This window comes from Rhinoraja longicauda, chromosome 3 (assembly GCF_053455715.1).
Source record: "Rhinoraja longicauda isolate Sanriku21f chromosome 3, sRhiLon1.1, whole genome shotgun sequence".
Lineage (NCBI taxonomy): Eukaryota > Metazoa > Chordata > Chondrichthyes > Rajiformes > Arhynchobatidae > Rhinoraja > Rhinoraja longicauda.
In genome coordinates, this window is record NC_135955.1 from 51,083,358 (window position 1) to 51,104,929 (window position 21,572).

General features: G+C 38.7%; 1 protein-coding gene across 4 annotated transcripts; it reads left to right on the forward strand.

Annotated features, from left to right (window-relative positions):
- The first annotated feature begins 10,141 nt into the window (after positions 1-10,141).
- On the forward strand, positions 10,142-21,262 carry nfil3 (nuclear factor, interleukin 3 regulated). 4 transcript variants are annotated; one of them, XM_078396966.1, is made up of 3 exons: positions 10,142-10,461; positions 11,585-11,673; positions 19,210-21,262. In XM_078396966.1, exon 3 carries the CDS (start codon positions 19,466-19,468, stop codon positions 20,975-20,977), a length of 1,512 nt encoding a protein of 503 aa, XP_078253092.1. In that variant the 5' UTR covers positions 10,142-10,461; positions 11,585-11,673; positions 19,210-19,465; the 3' UTR covers positions 20,978-21,262. The 4 variants fall into 4 exon arrangements, with proteins under 4 accessions (XP_078253092.1, XP_078253091.1, XP_078253093.1 ...); XM_078396965.1 differs by lacking the exon at positions 11,585-11,673; XM_078396967.1 differs by lacking the exons at positions 10,142-10,461; positions 11,585-11,673 and adding an exon at positions 10,601-10,824.
- Positions 21,263-21,572: the final 310 nt, after the last annotated feature.

Consider the following 21,572-nt stretch of genomic DNA (forward strand, 5'->3'; position numbering starts at 1 on the left):
AGTAACTATTAATTATATAAGTACAGCCATAATCCATTTTCTGATTTGCCATGATAAATATTTTTACTACACAACTATCTTTCTAAGAATTAAATGAACAATGTTTTACTCTGGCAACATTGAAATCCATAACCAATGAGGCAATTGCATAATAGTCACTGTAATCTGTACACACCTAAATGTAATGCAAGCAGTTATGCTTTGTGATTGTGTAAACTCTCTCCGCACTATTTCAGTTTGGCAAAGATCTGCTTCCCAGTTATATATTTTGGCTCTCACAACACAGCGTATCTGCCTTTTTAAATGACATTTGCCTTTACATTCATTTTTGATTCCTTTGTTTTCTTTCTAATATTAAACAAATATGAGTATGAATTCATCTCTTTCCAAACTTTAAGTTCATGCTGACATATTTATTTCTATTTAAATGTTCAACATACATGCAGTCATATCTTAATAATAGTTCTGCCTGCATGCATATTGAATATTTAAATCGTAGGAGAGGTGAGATATCTGGGTGATTGTAAGAAATTAATAAACATTTAATAAATGAATTAATAAACATTTAAAAGATAACAATTTGATTCACCAAATCAATTACATTTTAATCCATTCCATTTTTGGCGCTTGCAAACTTTCATCACAATTTGGAAGTGATGGGGATGATTTTGATATCTTGCAAACCATTTTCCTGACATGCTTTATAATTCTGGATGTGTAGCCATTATGCAATGTACAATCTGTTCAATTCTGCTTTAATGTTTGAGGCTGTTACTTGAAATCCTGGAGATTAAGGTGAAATGAGCAGCTATCTATTGGCATGGAGGAAGAATTGAACACCTGTTAGGCCTCAAACTGCAAGCAATCAATCAAGAGCTGACATGATGAAATAGAGATACACTATCAATCCGAGACCTTTAACTGTGGCCAGAGGCAGGGTCTGAATTGATCTTTTGGCCTGCGCATTGCTTGAGGAGCATCTCCACACAGTGCAGAATGGCACTGGGAGGTAACCCGTGAGCACTGAAAGCCACCAGGACTGGAAACATGGTCAATGGACACAAAGGAAGAAAAATAAGCCACTGCAGGTGGCAGCTTCACCCTGAGGCACAAGTGTGGTGTGCAGTTGGCTCAGGGTGGAGAAATCCAGTCAGAGAACCGTTACAGGATATAGGTCACCCCCAGGTAACGAATGCCTGACTTATGTACAACCTGTACATACAGACCAGTGAGATGGATTTACCGGCTGGCTGTGGGCCTGCAGGTGACCGTTCTGGAAACCATCTGGAATATAGCCGCATCAAACCCAGGAAGAATAAATTCTTGCTAACATTTGATGTCCATTTTGCAAATCCTGTCGAGGGACAGGCCGACCAGGCCAGCAGCTGTGCCCTTTTTAAAACCGTCCACAGCATTTAAAACTCGTCTGCAATAAAATCTTTTAAAAGAATATCATTATTAGCTCTGTAGGCTTGGGATAAATTTATTAATGTCAACTTTATTATTAAGAATATAACAAACGAGATTTCAAATGCTAATCCAGATTATCTATACCGACGTGACAACCCACCTCTGCAGGAATCTTCTGCCGTGAAAGAACAAAGTTCATGGTCACATTTTCGACTTGTGAACTGTTTGGATTATGAACAGTTGCTAGCAATAGATCCTTCCTGTAACTCAGAGAGGATCTAAATGGGAATCGCTAGCACATAGAGCATAGAATGTAGAACAGTACAATACAGGAACAGGCCCTTCGGCCCACAATGCCTGTGCCCAACATGATGCCAGGTTAAACTAATCTGCTCTGCCTGCACGTGATACACATCCCTCTATTTCCTGCATAGACATGAGTCAAGATCTTCATCAAAGCCCCTGCAATCTCCTATCCTGCCTCTCTCTCGGTAACAGATGGATCCCATCGGGCCCTGGAGATTTATCTACTTTAATTCTTGGCCGTGCAGCTGGCATTTACTGCCCATTCCTACTTGTCCTTGAACAGTGATGATAAATCACCTTCTTGAAATACTATAATCCTCCTGGTAAGGGTATACCCACAGTGTTCTTGGAAAGGGAATTACAGGATTTAGGTACGGATATGGTTTCTACATTTGGTTGACATGCAACATGGAGGGGAGCTATTGGTGATAATGTTTTAATATGTCCTTCTTAGTGATAGATGCCTTGGGTTTTGGTCGGGTTGCCACAATAGTAGAGATGAATTACTGCAGACATTTTGTAAATGGCACAGTGTGTTGGTGGTGGAGAGAATAAATATTTACGGTGAGGTGCCAATCGAGCAGGTTTGTTTGTTCAGGCCATTCGGCCCACCGAGTCCTCGCCAACCAGGAATCACCCTGTGCACTAGCCCTATCCTACACACTAGGGACAATTTACAATTTTACCAAGGCCAATTAACCTTCATAACTGTATGTCTTTTGAGAGTAGGAGAAAACTGGAGCACCCGGAAAAAACATATGCAGTCACAGGGAGAATGTACAAAATCCATACAGGCAGGACCCCTTAGTCAGGATCGTACCCAGGTCACTGGCACTGTAAAGCAGCAGCTCTACTGCTGTGGCATAGTTCTGCCCCTCATAAGTCACTCACCACAGATTACCCTGCCTCTGACCTGCTTTCATGGTCTGTTAAAATAATTTTTTGAACTATGCGTTCTGCAGAAACTATTGCTGATCCTACTAAATGTCATGTATTGGTCTTTTGATTCTCCCTTTTGGACATGGTCATTGCATGGCACTTGAAAGGCATGATGCCATATGCCATTTGTTAGCTCAGGCTTGAATCTTGCCTAAATCTTCCTGCTTGGATGCTTGGAGAGTTTCTTTTTCTGAGAAGCTGCAAATGGAATTGAAAGTCATGCAATCGTTAGTAAACATCCCCACTGCTGACCTTATGATGAAAGTAAGGTCATAGAATAAGCAGCAGATGATGACTGGGCCTGTGATGCTGCTTTGTGAAATTCCTGCAGCGTAATCCCGAGATTGACCCCACAAACCAGTGCTATTAGTTTTTCTGTAAGATTTAACTCCAACTACTGGAGTATTTTCCCTAGGTGTCCAATACTGGAGTATTTTCCCTAGGTGTCCAATATTCCCTAGGCTATATTTTTTACTCGGGCTTCTTGACAACACAGTTTGACATATTGGGTTAAACACTGCCTTGATATTAAGGCCAGTAATTCTCAATCACATCCTTGCTCTTTATTTGGTTGGTGCTATATTGTCCTGGTGAAACCAACATATGGTGACTTCACGTGTCACTTTCCACATGTGTGTTGATGATATTCAGCACTACCTTGCTACCACCTTTAACTACCACTTCTCTATTTAAAAAAAAAATTCAGATGGCAAGTCTGCCATTCAGTTCTGGCTGAAAATAAATCTCCTCAAATTAAATAATGGGGAAGAGCAAAGCTGCACTCATCACAAAGAAAATGATTTTCTCATTGATTCCCTTCATCTCCTGAGTAGATGTTCATAAACAGAGCCAAAATACTACAGATAAACATTTACAGCATCTCTTTATCAACTCTTTTTTCTTTTTCACTGAGTATTTCCACATTGCTTGGAACTTAATGCTACTTCAGACTGCCAGATGAATTTCAGAATGTGTGTACATTACTCAATTCATCTGCAAAGAAAAGTTTATCAATGCTTTTGTTACCACAAGACTTTATTATTCCAATACTGGTCTCATGAGTCCTATTTTCTGTAAATGCAAGATTATCCAATTTCCTACCGCCACTGATCTAAGATTTCATTCATCCACCGCCCTTGCACTTACTAGCCTAAGTGAGCAATGTATAAAAAATGTTTTGTTTTTTAGTTCTCACCCTTATTTTTAAATCCCACCATTGCCATTGTCTGTGAATTGATTGTATGTGTTCTTTGGATTATTTATGATTCCAAAATTTACCAAAATTTTACCAAAAAAATTACCAAAATTGCTGCCTGGAATAGGTGATATTAATTTTAAGAAATAATTGGACAAACTTGGATTGTTTTCTCTGGAACACCGAAACTTGAGGGGAGACCTGATGGAAGTTTCTAAAATTATGAATGATATAGATAGGATAGACAGTCAGAATCTTTATCCTAGGGTGGAACACTAGAGGGCATAGCTTTAAAGTGAAAGGGACAAAGTTTAAAGGAAATGTGGAAGCCACTGTGCAGAGCTTTAGGATAATTAAGAGGCTGCATTTTTCACCTTCAGGCCATCCAGAGAAAGCTCTGGTCTTTCCTTTTCCAGAATCCTGATCTCTAGCATACAGTAAGATACCCCAGAACCCCTTTCTATAACTTAGGTAAGTGTTGGTGGAAGATAAAAACTATTTTTGCAACAATCATCAGCTACTTCCTTTGCACCTACCAGGCATGCTGGATAAGAGGTGGGGTGTAGCTAGGTGGATACATTTTCCAAGGAAGGTGTGAAATTAACTTAAACTAGCAGTTAAAAAAATACACAAAGTGCTGGATTAACTCAACAGGTCAGGCACCATCTCTGGAGAACATGAATAGGTGATGTTTCGGGTCAGGATCCTTCCCTTGTATCTCCTTAAACCAGCAGTTCCCCATTGCCAACCCATTGGCAGTTAAGGTCACCAACGAGAGGTTAAACTTCCAAATTCCATGAGAATTTTAAACTCTCATCTCAGTCTTTGGTTTTAGGCCAAGACTAATTTGTATTCCTGGGCAGTAAGTAGATATGGAGTCTCCAATAATACATCCCTCTGGCCAAATGAACAGTCACCACGTCTTATCACAAGAAAGTGTAATTTAGTACACCAATGTTGCACTTAAAATAAAATAGTCTCAATTACTTCTTGTCACTGTCATTAGATGGCCTCAATGCTATTTCCAGATCTTTGCTATTAACAGTTTTATGAACTGGTTCACCATCCTGCTCTGAATTGTGATTCGTATAGGACTTATGTTGCAATGGCGAACAGTTTGTTTACTCAGTTCCTGAAATAGCAAGGAACACTTTGTGCCAGAATTCTGATCAGATGGCCATTTAGGATTCTGCACTGCAATGGTATCTGCTTTCTGATTGAAAGGAATATACCTATTTTGGTTTATTTTGGTTAAGTTATGACAACAGTAATGCGGCCAACGTGCCCAATGTGTTTTATGCACTGAGGTATCATTTGGCATATTTAAGTATTTCCATTCTCTCAATTCTCCAAGTACGATTATCCTGATTAAATCTTCCAACATATGGACAGAAGCAAATTCAAATTATATTGATATTTGTTTCAAAAATGTTTCCGATGATATTAAAGATGACTGTTTGTGATGAGCATTTGATGGCACAGGGCCTGTACTTGCTGGAGTTCAGAAGGATGAGGGGGGGGGGGGGACCTCATTGAAACTTACCGAATAGTGAAAGGCTTGGTTAGAGTGGATGTGGAGACGATGTTTCCACCAGTGGGAGAGTCTTGGACTAGAGGTCATAGCCTCAAAATTAAAAGACGTTCCTTTAGGAAGGAGATGAGGAGGAATTTCTTCAGTCAGAGGGTGATGAACCTGTGGAATTCTTTGCCACAGAAGGCATAGAGGCCGTCAAATGATATTTTTAAGGCAGAGATAGATAGATTCTTGATTGGTATGGGGGTTAGGGGGAGAAGACAGAAGAATGGGGTTCGAAGGGAGAGATAGATCAGCCATGATTGAATGTCGGAGTAGACTTGATGGGGCCGAATGGCCTCATTCTGCTCCTATCACTTATGACCTTATGCCCTCTTGAATAGTTTATCAAATTGTACCTGAGATAAGTTGCATTAAGAAAAGATAAATAAATAATAAAACACAAACTGCTGGGACTACTCAGCAGATTATTTGGCTTTTGCAGAGTGAGAAAGTCAATGAAAATTTCATGCCAATGATCTTCCATCAGAACCATTAATTGTAGAATAGTATTCATCCAATAACTACCTCAGGTCCACTTGAATTAACAGCCAAAACATACAGCTCTTGCTGTGATTTATGCAATACCTTTTTTCCAAGTGATCAGAGGCACCCACAACAGCAGCATTGATTAAAGGAAGATTGCAAACATGACATTTGGCATCTCCCTGGACAACAGCCAAAGCAGAGAAAGTGAACTGTAGGTGACACACTGGATTTGGCTTCCTTTTGCTGTAAACATGCTAGGGCTGCTGATGGGGGAATGATGTCTCTAGAAAGACTAAGAATACGAGGCAAGGAAATAAGCGATAGGAATGACTGGAATTGGTGCCAAAGTTGATTTGACCAACTCATAGGATCAGAAAAGGTGAGTCGTGTGGCACTTTCACTCCCTTGAGTACATTGAGCACTAAATCCCTCACGCTGCCTGTTAACTCAACTCCAGTGTATCACTCCCCATGCACATTCACATTGCAGGGGCACAAACCCATTTTTATGGATGCACCTCCCCACCTGTTCTTTCAACCTCATCTTTTTTCAGCATCTTGCCTGATACTTATGTACACCATTATCAAAAGCTTTTTTTAATCTTTCCATTCAAAACAGGTCATTTTCTCTCTGAATTGGGTAATTTAAAAATTCTCATCATTGTTTGTTGTTGCTCTTGAGCTGTGCTTGTGATAACTTTCTTTACTCAAGGAATTACATAAATACAGGGTTTTATTCCTTTCCTCCCAACCGCCTGGTAACTCTTCTCAGGATGCTGAGAGATCAGGCACTGCGACGGGTCACAGGATGAAGGCATGATAATAGCAGCTCAGGCATGTAGAGCAAACCTGTATGAAGTTGTTTTTGTAATTGCAGGCAAGCTGCATATTGAAGGAGTGGAAATCCGTGTAATGGATAAATATTATGGCCTATCTGGGAGTGATTCATGTTGTCAATGACTGTTCCCTCATTGCAAGTGTAATTAATTACACAGCTTGCCAAACATGTCACCTGTCATTTGCTTTATACATTTGTGTGCCAATGGTAAGATCCTGCAAATATTCCTTATTAAGGACTCTGAGGATTTTTGTGACTAGAGTTTGAAGGCAATGGGCATTGTGACGGTGAACAGTTTTATATGTCCAAAGTTAATAAGTTAGCGCCATTGTTTCAAAGCCATGATTCTATGACTAAAGCCTTTCCCAGATTCACACAACTGTAATGTTGCAATACCATTTCTGCTCCTTGTCAACGCCTCAACTACCTCCAAGACCATTGTACTGTTTTATTACTTTCGCTGGAAAAATCGAAGCAAATTAAGATAAAATTCTAGACTCTATTTAATGTCACACTTAATGAGCTGTTAATACACTGATAACCCACTATTCTCTGGGAGTTACTCACACACAGCCTCACACGCTTGGGTTAAATGACGATCAATGGATTGAAGGAAGCTTTCCAACACATTGTCACTTTCAGCATGTTTGGCTTCCCACCAAATACCAAAACACATTTGCTAAGCAGACCGATTTATTCACAAAATGCTGGAGTAACTCAGCAGGTCAGGCAGCATCTCAGGAGAGAAGGAATGGGTGACGTTTCGGGTCGAGACCCTTCTTCAGTCTGAAGAAGGGTCTCGACCCGAAACGTCACCCATTCCTTCTCTCCCGAGATGCTGCCTGACCTGCTGAGTTACTCCAGCATTTTGTGAATAAATCGATTTGTATCAGCATCTGCAGTTATTTTCTTATATCTTTTGCTAAGCAGACCTCTGATTTGGGCTTTGAGACTGATGGCAGGGTATATTTAAAAATGAATCTGCACAAATCAGTAAAACAGAATTTTACTTAAGTACAAGAGTGTAAGAATAGTAGATTACACTGAGCCTGTGCACAAGAGTCACCACGTTTCCAGCGCCATCTTGTACCCTTCAAGTTGCAAAGTTGTTAAAAATGAAATCTTAACTTGGCCATAAAGACCTGTTGTCCTGGCAGTGGCACTGGGTTTGTGTTGCAGCGGTCGGCCTAGCCAGATGATGCTGTTCTTGCAAACTTCACACCATTTCCACAAGTGATTTTTTACAATTGTTATTATTTTAGCAAGTTACAAATACTTCCAGTTGGCAGTCAATGAAATCAATACTGAAGCTCCACCAAAAACTAATATCCACTAACTTTCGTTAAGCACCAGTGTCTCACAGCGGAATAACGATACCTTATGCAATTACATGGAATGTACCGGGAGTATGCTGTACAGTTTTAGTCTCCTCATTTATAAAAGGATATAGTTGCCCTAGAGTGAATGCTGCCATAGAGGGAATGCAGCAAAGAATCCTAGACTGGTTCTATTGATGATGAATTTGGAGAATGATGGGAAATAGAGTATACTGTACCTGTAAGAAGGAACTGCAGATGCTGGTTTAAACTGAAGATAGACACAAAATGTTGGAGTACCTCAGTGGGACAGGCAGCATCTCTGGAGAGACGGAATGGGTGACGTTTTGGGTCAAGACCCTTCTACAGTCTAAAGAAGGGTCTTGACCCGAAACATCACCCATTTCTCTCCAGAGATGCTGCCTGTCCCGCTGAGTTACTCCAGCATTTTGTGTCTATACTATACGTGTTCTCTAGAGTTTTGAAAAATAAGAGGACATCTGGTTGAAACTTACAGGGATCCATGAGCTAGATGTAGGGAGGATATTTCCTCTGGCTGTTGTAACTAGAACTAGAGGTAACCGCTCAGAATAAGAGTTGGTCATTTAGGAATGCGATTGGATCACATGGTGGCTCACTCACTGAAATTCATACAAACTATAGATCAATAGATTTCTAGATGTTAGTGGAATACGTGAATAGAGCATAGAGTCGGGATGGAAGATCAGCCATCGCTTGATGAATGGCAGAGGAGGCTCAAGGGGCCAATGGCCTACATCTGCTCCTATGTCTTATGTTCTTATTTGATCTAATATCTTCAAAAAAAAGTTTAAATATTATTGGCACCATTGAAAAGTTGGTTAGTTTGGATCCCCATGCCAAACAATTATGCAACACTCATGCCTATTTTGGCAAGGGCAACTGATGTTGAAATTTCCCGTCAGTCTATCAGATACCAGAACTAGCAATCCATATAATGATGGTTCATTGATACAAAACATCTCACACTATTTTCACCTTTCTTAAGATTGTAAAGTAATATCAACTACAAATTAAAGCATGGAACCTTTATATGTGCATAATGGACACAGACTGTTTAAGAAAATCTACATTCAAAAGAAAATGCCAGATCAGACCAGATCTCCTGTGCAGAAATATAAATAAATGTTACATGTGTGTGTGTATGTATATGTGTATATATACAAGAAAATAACTGCAGATGCTGGTACTATATGCTGGTACTGCAGATGTGTATATATATATATATATATATATATATATATATGTGTGTGTGTGTGTGTATGTATGTGTATATATATATGTATATATATATACAACCTTGCGCACTCTGAACTGATGAGCAACGTGGATTTCTCTGGGCCATTGAATTTGCAAGCAGCCTGGCGGCGCATGAGCCCACTTACAGTTGAATGCAATAGAATCAGTCATTTCACAATCTCCTGGCCAATCCTCCGCGGGGCCGTGGAAAATTTGCACTGTTTCCAACACTGGGATGGATGGATGATAAAAGAATCAAAGCCCTGTATAGGTATTCAATATCAAGGAGAAGTGTAAGCACGTGCACATATACTGTACGTCCAAATGTCCTTGATATTGAACAGCGAAATTGCCTCACGCTGAAATTGGTATAGACTCATGAAATTCTTGGTTGGTATACATCAAACGCTTTGTTACTTTATTTTTAATCCCAGTAAATTGGTGGAGATTTGTCTGGCAGCTTCTATAACATGTGGTGAAAATTACTTGCACAAGTTTTTCAGTTTCTTTTTTTAAAAAGCGCGTTTTTAGTTTTTCTAAAACAAAGTTCCCAGCACAATCGCACAATTTGAATCTCTCCAGGTCTTGCCCTTTGCAGGGTCCTCTCGGTGAGTCGGACCACCTTAAGGGCGATTTGGCAGTCTGGATATTACCTAAATAGCAGTTTAGTGAGACCAGTCCCCTCCCTCCCCACGTCTGCGTCCGTCGCTCTCTGTCTCTCCAGTTATGCAACAGCCTGTGATAATGTGCTGTTTTTCGATCTGAGCACCCGCCCTCTCCGCGGCTGGGTTACGGCCGCATTGGCCGTTCACTTGTGCCAAGTGTAGCTGCTCCCTTTCGCTGGGCGGACGAGCGCACTGTCAATCAGGCGCTTCCTTATTTCCCCCCACTCTCTCAGTCTTGGTTGCTCGGCGGCTGACCTACTAACACACATCTCGGGCACCATCAGCAGCAGCAGACGAGCGAGCGGCTTTTATGTGGAGAGGCAAGGCGAGGTTTCAATGAGAAGTGGAAGAGAGAGACAGAGAGCTACAAAGTAAACGCGGGAGGACTTCCACTGCTCTCTCAGACAGCTTTGGTTAGACATTTACTGATCGCCTTTGCTGGTGTTTGGCGAGGTAAGGAATAGTTTTGTCTGTTACCTTATGGTGTGGTGTGTATTAAAATTGATTTAATCTCCGCCTCAAGGCACAGCGCTCCTGGGGAGGCAACGTTGCAAGTCTCGCTGTGACGAGCAGCTTCTAAATATAAATTCTCTAATTATAATATCTATCCATAGCGGAGACACTGACCACACCATCCTATTATGTAACCATCGGAGCGCTGCTAGTGCCGGCAACGAGCGTCTAGATGTTCGGTGGTGGAAGCACAGAATTAGAGAGGGGTCCCACAACACATAAAAGATTGCGGTAGATGAATAATTTTGTAACAAGGAGTTGGGATGCCCTTGGTCTAGATCTTGTGTATGCATTGTCGAACAAGTAGGTTGGCGCTGGGCGCTGTCCCCACAGACAAATTAGCCTTTATGTGATGAATTTCCCTTTCGACTGTTATATATTTTATGACATTATTACGCTATTATTTATAGATTGTTCGCCTGCCGAGCACATCCGGTGACTTGGATTTGGAGGGCTTGTTCCTGGAAACATTGCATAATATAACCATTATAAAACGCTGGCAGCAGCGAGAAGCTGAATGGACGCTTTTGTAATCCTGCTATTAGGAAATTAAGACGCGGGTGCGATACTGTCTTGTCCTTTTCTTGTAACAAAATAAGAGTATTTTTAAATGGTGAAGCAGATATATATAATCTGTTGATTGGAAGCGCTAAGGGTTGCCTATTTAATGTAAAAATCCGAGTGTTTCCATCACCTTGTGTTACTCGCATCGCTCAAAGGCAACACGCATTGAGACGACTGGTTCTCCCGGCCCTTTGAAGAGAGCCTGTTAGAAAATGTTGCACAACCTAATCGGGAGTGGGGGAAACTGAAAGTCGAAAGAGACAATGTTAACCGCATAACTATTGCAAAGCAGGGAGCTATGTCTTGGAAAGGGAACGACGATTGTTTGGGGCGACCAGGGATTAATTTCTTAAAGTGAAAAAGCATTTAAAATTGTTGGAATTTAACGGATCTAAATCCCTTTCCCAGTTATTTGCTCGGAAAACACGGGTGGAATTTTGGTTTATGTGTAAAGTTTTCAGTCATATACCGCAGCATTTGTGTTTTTTCCCCCCTCCAGTACAAAGGAGTATGTTGTAGGCGTTGGTATCGGGAACACGTGAAGGGCAGCGGCTACATTCCTTTGTTCGGGGTGGATTGGAGTGAAGAGTAAGTCGAAGAGCTGAATGAGGATGAATCAGCCGCAGGATCAGCTTGGATGCAGCTTTAGTCACGTATTCTGACTCTCACTGTCGCAATCCAATGAAAGGGAAAGAAAACACACACACACACACACACACACACACAGGTACATTTTCTTGTGAGGCAATCGCTTCTGGACTGACACATCGTTCCAGAACATTTCATCGTGCAGCGATAGACACCTTTAACGTGGTCGAGCCGTCCAGTGAGAGTAAGAGACAGTGGCGATAGGGCATTGGCTGAAGCTTACCATAAATGAGGAAAGCAGCTTATTCAAGACCTTCTTTTCGTGGTGGACCTGTTAGTTTAGCAAAAGTTCTCCACTCCAATTCTCTTTGTGATAGATGGCCTCGATTCACTCCGAATGATGGTTTTATTTTCTAATGATAAATATGTGGATTTCTTTTTCCATATCTCGCAATTTGTTAATGGCTTCAGAGAAACCCCCTAACTTTACAGTTTAAAAAAAGATCTGTTTAATTTGTAAAATATGCATTTATAAAAATATTCATTCAAATATTAGTGTCCGCGGCAGTTGAAACTGTTTAATTCAGTCTTTCGAAACAGACAAACCGATTTTTTCTCCCTTAGCAAATTATTTTTGCCAGTCAGGCTATTTTGGTTGCACTCGTTCAGTTGCCCTTTGTTACTTTAAGTACATTATAGCGTTTGAAATGTGTGTCACTATTATTGTTGACCTGACAGCAGGAGTCAATTGTGTATATGGCTGGCTAAGTAGGTCATTTGTATAATGGCTTTATTTTCCTGGTTCGTGGTAATGTCATCAACAGCGTTGGAGTGGACCGCTGAGTTGCAACGCGGGTACTCGTCTCAAGAGGGCGCCACGATTATCTTCATTGCAATACCTGTGATTCAGAGTAGAACCGGGAAGTTTTTTGCTCCGCTCTAACATTTAACATTGTGAAGAAATTAGGAGGACAGGCAAATCTAATTATATGCACTAATCGGAACCGTGGGCACCCAGAAACGCTGCATAAATACCAGTGTTTTCTGATGCCAATTGAATTAAAATTTCAATTAAGCCGAAAGAGACTGCAGATGCTGGAATCTTGAGCAAAACGCAAAGCGCTGGAGTAACAGCGGGCCAGGCAGCATCTGTGGAGGAAATAGATAGGCGACCTTTCGGTTTGGGACTCTTCAGATAGATTCTGAATTGAAACCAAATTTCAATTGGTTTACCCAGCATGTGGATCCAGTATGTTTACATATTCTGTTGTGCTGCAGCAAGTTAAGAACTTCACTGTTCTATCAGGGATATATGACAATAAAACACTCTTGACTCTTGGACCAAGGATAGTCATTCTAATCCAGGTGAATTTAAAAATGGTGGTGTTGGACTTTTCTCAGTATCCAATCCATGCTAAATCCTGCCAGCGGAATTCCGGCATTTTATCAGTGTTTATTTTAATCTTAAAGCCCTGAGCTATGGTAGTGTGATGATTACCCACTGTCTATCTATCTATCTGAATGTCCATTTGAGTGAAGATGCCTTAAGGTATCCAGAGATAGTTTGTGGAACCTCACATGGAGTATCCAGTGTAAAATATCCTCTATACCTGCTATATATGTACCTGATATATCCTTTATATCCTCTATACCTGCTGTAGAGTGAGTTCAGGGAACATTCACCAGGTTGGTTCCTTGGGTGGCAGGTCTGTGATATAGGGGTGATTGAGTAGAGTATGCCATTTTATTAAAAGTTCAGAACAATGACTTCATTGTAAAATTGTCACAGAGCTCAGCAGGATAGTTACAGGAAAGCCATTTCTCCTTGTTCAGGAATCTAGAGTTAGGGTTCACTGTTTGCAAAATAAAAGACATTTCAGACTGGAGTAAGGTGAAATTTGGTTCACTTTTGTAATTCTCCATCCATATGAGAGGAATTGAGAGATATACAGATAGTCCAGGAAAATCGTGTTAGTGTAAATTAACCAAGGTTTTTTTGAATGTTGGTGCAGCTCAAGGGACTTCATGGCCTATTCCTTTCTCTTCTGTTATTGTAATCACTGTTACTGTTTAAGCAGTTGCTGCACTTTTACTGCCTTTCAGACTAACAGCTCAATCCTATTATATTTCTCATTTGACTTATTGCCAGCAAGCAAACTACACATCATGAATCTAATGTTAAAATCTAATGTACATTTTATTGCAAGTAATATTAAATGGAAGTGGATTCTCGGTATACATATCTTCCTTTTGCAAGAAAATTGTTAACAAAGCTCAATATTTACAAATATTAACTATTAAGCATTAAGAAAATTGAAGCAAAGTAATTTACTATAAGTATATGAATTGGGTCAGTTATTCTATTGATGTGAATGAGGGGTTTTAACCATTTTCATTCCCAAAACAAACAAACAAAAAAGAAATAAGTTAGCTTTATCATCATTTCATCCTATTCTGTAAATAGAAATACGGCCATAGTACAGTTGAGTAATACAATAAGCACAGTGTCAATGGGTACTTGTACAACATTTTTTGTTTTTTACCCTCAAGGTTTTGTAGAATAATGATAAACAAGGATTATGTTACATATATTGTTTCTAATTATGAATGAACCTTTAAAATGTAAGTCTGCTTGCTTTCCCCTTACAAATATAGAATGCTTTTGTGGAAACAGGTTATATAATTGCGACCTAACAATTGTGACATGGTTTTTTTTGTAGTTCGTCAAATGTCATAACTTGAAGTTTTTTTCTGAAAGTATTTACATTCAATGAATTGGTGTATGAAGATTTTGGGGAAGTTGAGAATTGAGTTGATATTTCTGGTTGGCACAGTGGTGCAGTTAGTAAACCCTCTTAGGGCCAGAGACCCCATGTATAACCTGACCCTGGGTTCCATCTCTGTGGAGTTTGGCCATGTGGATTTTATCTGGGTGGTCTGGTTTCCTCCTACACCCCAAAGATGTGCTGGTTGGTAGGCTAATCTTCAATCTGGAATAATGTGAGGAAAGCGAAGAGAATGTGGGGAGAATAAAAGTAAAATTGGATGGTTCATGATTGGTAGGCCAAAGTGCCCATTTCCTCTCTATATTTTTCTTTGACTCAATGATAAATAGTTCAATAAATAACCATTTTAATGCATTACTTAATTAAATTATTTTTAGTGAATTTCTGTGGAGAGTAAAGTCCATTAATTTGTTAGGGAAATGATAATGATGTTAGATATTGGCATGCTTGAAGATAATATATTTCTAAGCCATTGGGCAAGGAATGTTATAGTTATATGTTATACAGTGTCCTCCATAATTAGTTTAGAGATACAGTGCAGTAAAAGGCCCTTTGGCCCACCGGGTCTGCGCCGACCAGCGATCACCCCGCACATTAACACTATCCTATACCCACTAGGGACAATTTTTTAATTAACCAAGCCAATTAACCTACAAACCTGCATGTCTTTGGAGTGTGGGAGGAAACTGAAAATCTCGGAGAAAACCCATGCAGGTCACGGGGAGAACATGCAGGCTCTGTACAGACAGCACTCTGTACAGACAGTCGGGATCGGGTTGGGATAGTTTGGGACAAAGACCCATCATTTATTTATTTGCCTCTGCACTCCACAATTTGAGATTTGTAATAGAAAAAAAATCACATGTGGTTAAAGTGCACATAGTCAGATTTTAATAAAGGCCATTTTTATACATTTTGGTTTCACCATGTAGAAATTACAGCAGTGTGTATAAATAGCCCCCCCTTTTCAGGGCACCATGATGTTTGGGACACAGCAATGTCATGCAAGTGAAAGTAGTCATGTGTGGTATTTTGTTGCATACAATGCATGCAATGACTGCTTGAAGTCTGCGATTCATGGACATCACCACTTGCTGGGTGTCTTTTCTGGTGAGGCCAGTATTGCAGCCATCTTTAGCTTATGCTTGTTTTGGAGGCTAGTCCCCTTCAGTTTTCTCTTCAGCATATAAAAGGCAGGCTCTATTGGGTTCAGATCGAGTGCATGACTTGGCCACTCAAGAATTGACCATATTTTAGCTTTGATAAACTCCTTTGGTGCTTTAGCAGTACCAAAATGTACAAAAATGACCTTTATTAAAATCTGACAATGTGCACTTTAACCACATGTGATTTTTTTCTAATACAAATCTCAAATTGTGGATACAGTGGCAAATGAATAAATGATGGGTCTTTGTCCCAAACATTATGGAGGGCACTGTAGTTACCCTAACTACAGCATTAATAAACAAATTTGACCAGGATAGTATTTCTCAGCCCGTCACTTGCCTTCTAACATTTAAAGTAGTTATTGAATAACCTTAAAATTCATCATACAATTTACAACAAGAATGGGAATTGTCCTTACATAAATCATAAATTTATCAGGAAATTATTGTTGAATTATTTTTAAATATGTTTTTTCCATTTAAGCATGGACCCTGAGGAACTGAGTTGATATTTTCGTAAGCTTTAACAGCTGACTAGTTTATTTATTGTGAAAAGTAACTCATGATTTCAAATAATCAATTGTTTCTGGGATCTACCTTTGCAGAAATGGTTTAACTCAATAAAAAAGAGAGAAGTGCTCTACCAAGTAGTGAAAATCTGCATTAAAATAAGCAAAATCATCAGATGGTTTATTTGGTAAGCTATTCCTTTGAAGTTGAAAGCGTTAATGATAGATGAAATAGACAATTAATAATATTGTTAAATGGAAAATTGTATTCCCATGTCAAGAGCATTTCAGAGTTATCCATTAGGATAATCAGACAGTTATTTTTATATGTATCTGAATTGTAGATGAAATTATTAGAAAAGCAAATGAAGGATCTGTCAGTATCCAATTAATAATCAGTAATACTTTAAAGATGGATTTTGAAAATGGAATAAAATCTGAATCAGTTGGAAATCCTTAACTCCAATTAAATTAATTTTCATAAAGATTCTGTGAAGTTTCCTAGAATCTAGCCATTGAAATATAAGCGATTGATATTTTCTTTGTCTGGAACTGGCCATCTCCACCATGTTCTGTTAGAGGGCAAAAAGATTAATAGCCAACATTTATAAATGCCCAGTCCTGTTTTAGATGTTGTAGTAGTTGGAAATAGTTATAGTTCATAAAAATGATTATAATTCTTAAAATTTGTTTTAATTTCAAAAAGCAGATAGAGGTTGGAGAAGGCACATTTGCGCAGAAATAGGACTATCATGTTTACATACGAATATAAATAAATATTTAATTGGAGATGGGGAAGGGGATTTTATGTTGCTTCATATCTTTTCTTGAATCGGATTCATCAGCATTGTATTTTATCAATAGTGACAGCAATCCACTACCAGGATAAATCCACCTGTTTCAGAGAACAATCAATCATCTGCATTGCTTTTAATTTAAGAAAAACTAAAGCAATCTTTTAGTTAACCTTCACAAAAGTTAGTGTACACAGAAAACAATTATAATTAGTAAAAGCAGCTTAACTCATGGTTTATATATTGTTTGATTAATCTGTGATCCAGGACTGTTTATTTTATATTAATTAGGTATGATTACTTAGAATACATTTTAAACAAAAGCATTGAACCTCCTACTTTTGTTCTATACGGGCCAGTGAAGCTGCACAATACTTCCTCTATTGCACTGTCATTATTTATAAACTTGCTCTGTTAATATGTAAAAGGTTTAGCAGTCAAATTATCAGTTTTCATCTGATCCTGTATTTGATCATTTTTTTACACAAAGAAGACTGGTTATTCTAAGTGTTGCTACTAATCATTTCCACTAGTAATCACTCTTGGGATTTAACGGTGAGATCCAGGCTTACTGAGTAATTTTCCAAGTTATGACTAACAAAAATAATATTTATTGAGTATGTGGTTATTTTCAGCATATAAATCTTTCAAGAAACAGACTAGTAAAAATACAAATGAGTCCTTTTAGACAAACTGACTGCAGTACATGATGTAACAACAGTTTTTAATCTCTTTTTTAAAATCTGAAGTCTCTTGTTTGGTGTCCTTGTATTCTTATCTCATCTGTGTTTTGTCCTGAGTTCTTGTTGCTATGTACTTCTGACCTCTCGATATAGAGTTAGACAGATTGCCAATGTAATGGTTGCAGCTTCAGTTGTGGTCTAACAGTATCTATTAGAGATACAAATACAAAAGGGCTTCCCCAATTCCTGGATGCCTTTTGGAATTCATAATCATAATCATACTGTATTAGCCAAGTATGTTTTGCAAATTGAGGGGCAGATGCTGTTAAAAAGAAACTGACAAAACCATTTGTTTGAAGGGATGTCTACAATAGCAGAGTAGTCATGCCAACAATAATGCTGGGGTATTTTGTTTAAGAAAAGGTTTATTTTAAGACTATACTTTAAAGAAATTTATTATTACTGTTTGGGAATCTATTCAAAGAAATTTACATACGTCTACATTGCAGTTTTTAAATTATTGTCGAAACAAGGAACTGCAGATGCTGGTTTACAAAATAAGGCACATGGTGAAACCAAAATGTATAAAAATGGCCTTTATTAAAATCTTACAATGTACACTTTAACCACATGTGATTTTTTTTCTATTACAAATCTCAAATTGTGGAGTACAGAGGCAAATAAATAAATGACAAGTCTTTGTCCCAAACATTATGGAGGGCACTGTAGATATATTGGGACATATTGGCTCATGTTTCACCCCAATAATGTGGACAGTGGCACTCACTACCAACCTTGAGGAAAGCTGTCTGCAAAGACCCAGCAATCCATGTGCTGTGAATGTCACCTCTTCTGGTGCTGATAGCTCCCTGGGACCTCTAGTATCACACAACTGTGGTGTCAGCAACTGCAAGCAGGCTAAATAGGCAATGTCAGTTTAAAAGAAAACTGAAGTAGAAACCATTATTGTAATCCACATTTTATCATGAATTCAGGATGGGATATGGTCTGCTTTTTAACCAAAACATTTTATTTAAAAAGCAAGTCACATAATTACAAATATGAAATCAGCTTTTTTAATCAGTAATTATATCTTTAAAATGTTTACCTCTCACAATAGTGCAACTTTTTTAATATCATTTTTACAGCAGGTGTCGTTTGTAAATACCAGAGGATCTTATGTTTGCTGATTGGAGAATTAGGCTGGGGAAAATTGCAAATCTGTCAGGGAATCACTGTAGCACCTGAGGATTTTCATTTAAACTCCAGGAGTTGATGCCTGATTTTTCCTATAATGATAAAGAGCACCAATGGCTCCATGGTGTTTTCTAAATGCAGATTCTAAGTCTTAATAAAGGTGAAATGGGTCTATGAAATTGAAGAATTGAAGATAATGTATACCTGGAACTTCATGCCAGATTGGTAAAGCTAAATGCACTGTATCATTGAGTCTATCATGGATATCAAAGAGTTCTGGAGGTTATCTGTAATACACTCTCGAGAGTTTAGCACTGCCAGCAGAAAATGAAATTCTCGGCAATTCTTTAACATGGCATTTGTTTCAAAATGATTCATTTGTTTAATTTTCTTTCTTCCAGGATGTCGATTAAATCACAGTGCAATTGAAAGACTCCTATCAAGTCCAACAATAAATCTTGCAGCTGTGTTTGAAATCTAAATGAAGATCTGGGTGCGATTAAGGTTTCAGATTTCATTTGTATTGTAAACAGTGAAGGTTTAGAAGTAGAAGCCAGCTAATGGAAGAAACATTTTCAATGAGGTATATTCTTGAAAATAGTTAAGACCATTTTTGTCCCATTGGCCGAACATACACATGAGAACAAAGTTGACATAATGGAAGCACAGGGACCAGCTCTCCAGAAAAATACAGGATTGGTTGGATCTTGTGTTTCTGGGGAACAAATGATGGTATTAGCTCCTGCTTTTGAAAACAGTGCAGAGACCTTTTCTGCAGATGACAGTATGATGAGTGATGACCAGAGCATCGGGTCTCTCAAACAAAAGTCCTCGACTTGTCGCAGAAAACGGGAATTCATCCCTGATGAAAAGAAAGATGCACTGTACTGGGAGAAGAGAAGAAAAAATAATGAAGCAGCCAAAAGGTCACGTGAGAAGCGGCGTTTGAATGACATGGTTTTGGAGAACAAACTTATGGCATTAGGTGAGGAAAATGTAAGACTGAAGTCGGAGCTTTTAGCTTTGAAATTAAAGTTCGGATTAATTACTGCGGCATTCTATGCCCAGGAGATACAGAATCTTGGGAATTCTCCAGGACCATGTTTTCAAGACTATAAACCCTCCAACATAAATTTAGCTGCTTTCCCACCAGAGCATGAACATAATTTCCTTCCAAATGGCTGTATTTCTGTCATTAAACACTCTCCACCAAGTTCATTGTCAGATGTTTCGGAAACGTCTTCAAATGCCAGGGAAAGTCCCCTTCTCCAGGTTGCATGCAAAAGCCCAACCAGTACTTTCAATGTTATAAAACAAGAACCTCTGGAATTCAAACTAGATACTGGGACCTGCTTAAGGGAACCCAGTGAGGTTAATGGTTCATATATTGCATCTGTGTACAGGAACTACATTGGGAATGCTTTCAGTGGAAATTATTCCCATTCACCACCTTCTTTACAGATTACTAGATCATCAAGTAATTCCCCAGGAACATCAGAAGCTGATGAAGGCATCCAAGGGAAAAATACATCTGAAGAAGATGGAGAAGATGAACAGCGTGTACCAAAAGGTCCAATACCCTCTCCTGTAGAACCAAAAATTGTGAGCAATGCCACGGCTAAGGTTCCTGAATCAAATTCTTCTGCACTGCCTCACAAGCTTCGCATCAAGGCAAGAGCAATGCAGATTAAAGCAGAGAATGCGCAGGCACATTATGCAAAGACAGGAAAACAACCATCTGCCAGCAATATTTCCACTGAAAAATCTTGCTCATTGGACAGTACATCAATGTTTAAATGCAATTCTTCAAAGCCAGTAAACTCATCTCTTGCTCCTTTGTCTATTCAAGTTGCAAGCATCAATGATTGGTCTCAGAAACCAGAACTCTGGCGTCAAAAGGAGATTGAAGAGAAATTGGAAGGGGCATATAATAATGTTCAGCCATGCGCTCCAGTTGCACTAACAAACCAATTGGTTAATTCTGGGAAGGACTCTGCTTGCAATGGCATTCACCAAGGGGCACACTTGGAATCTGAGAACTTGTACTTAAAACAAGGTATTGCAAACTTAAGTGCAGAAGTTGCTTCATTGAAAAAACTCATAGAAAAGCAGCAGGTTACTGCTTCAGACTCTGGCAAATGCACTACCGAGAAAAGACTTGCCAATTGAGATTCCCACACGAAGTAGAGTAGTACATTTTATATTATGCTAAATTTTCACTGGAACTGTTGTCATTTCACTGTAGTTAAATTGTAATTTCTTGTAAATGCTTATGTACGTTCTGAACTGTACATTATGAAATTTGTCTTTTGTGACTTTGTAATAAACATAGTCTGATGAAAACAGTCACTTCTGTACATTCAAATGCCTGATACAATGCTACAGATGAATCTTTTACTTTTTTGTTTTATCAGACAACAAAAAGCAAAATATCAGGTACAATAATTAAACTGTTGGTGAATAATGAGACTTGCCTGATTTTTGTTGAACATAGGAAATTGTCAAAAAATTGTTTGTATTTCAGTTTGCAAATATGAAAGTTCTGTTACATCCAATTACTTAAATACCATTGCCTGGAACATAGCTAGTTGAACTCAATGTAGAAGATAATTCCCCTGGATCTTGAGTAATTTAGTATATTTACAAAATTATAATTGAAGATCGTCAGTATATTTACAAAATTAAAATTGAAGATCGGTGAATTAAAGTCGCACACACAATATTTTATCGGTAAAGTGCTATTCGCGTTTATAGTGATACAGAG

Coding starts and splice junctions, on each gene's coding strand:
- nfil3 (XM_078396966.1), top strand. CDS start 19,466: ATGGAAGCACAGGGACCAGCTCTCCAGAAAAATACAGGATTGGTTGGA.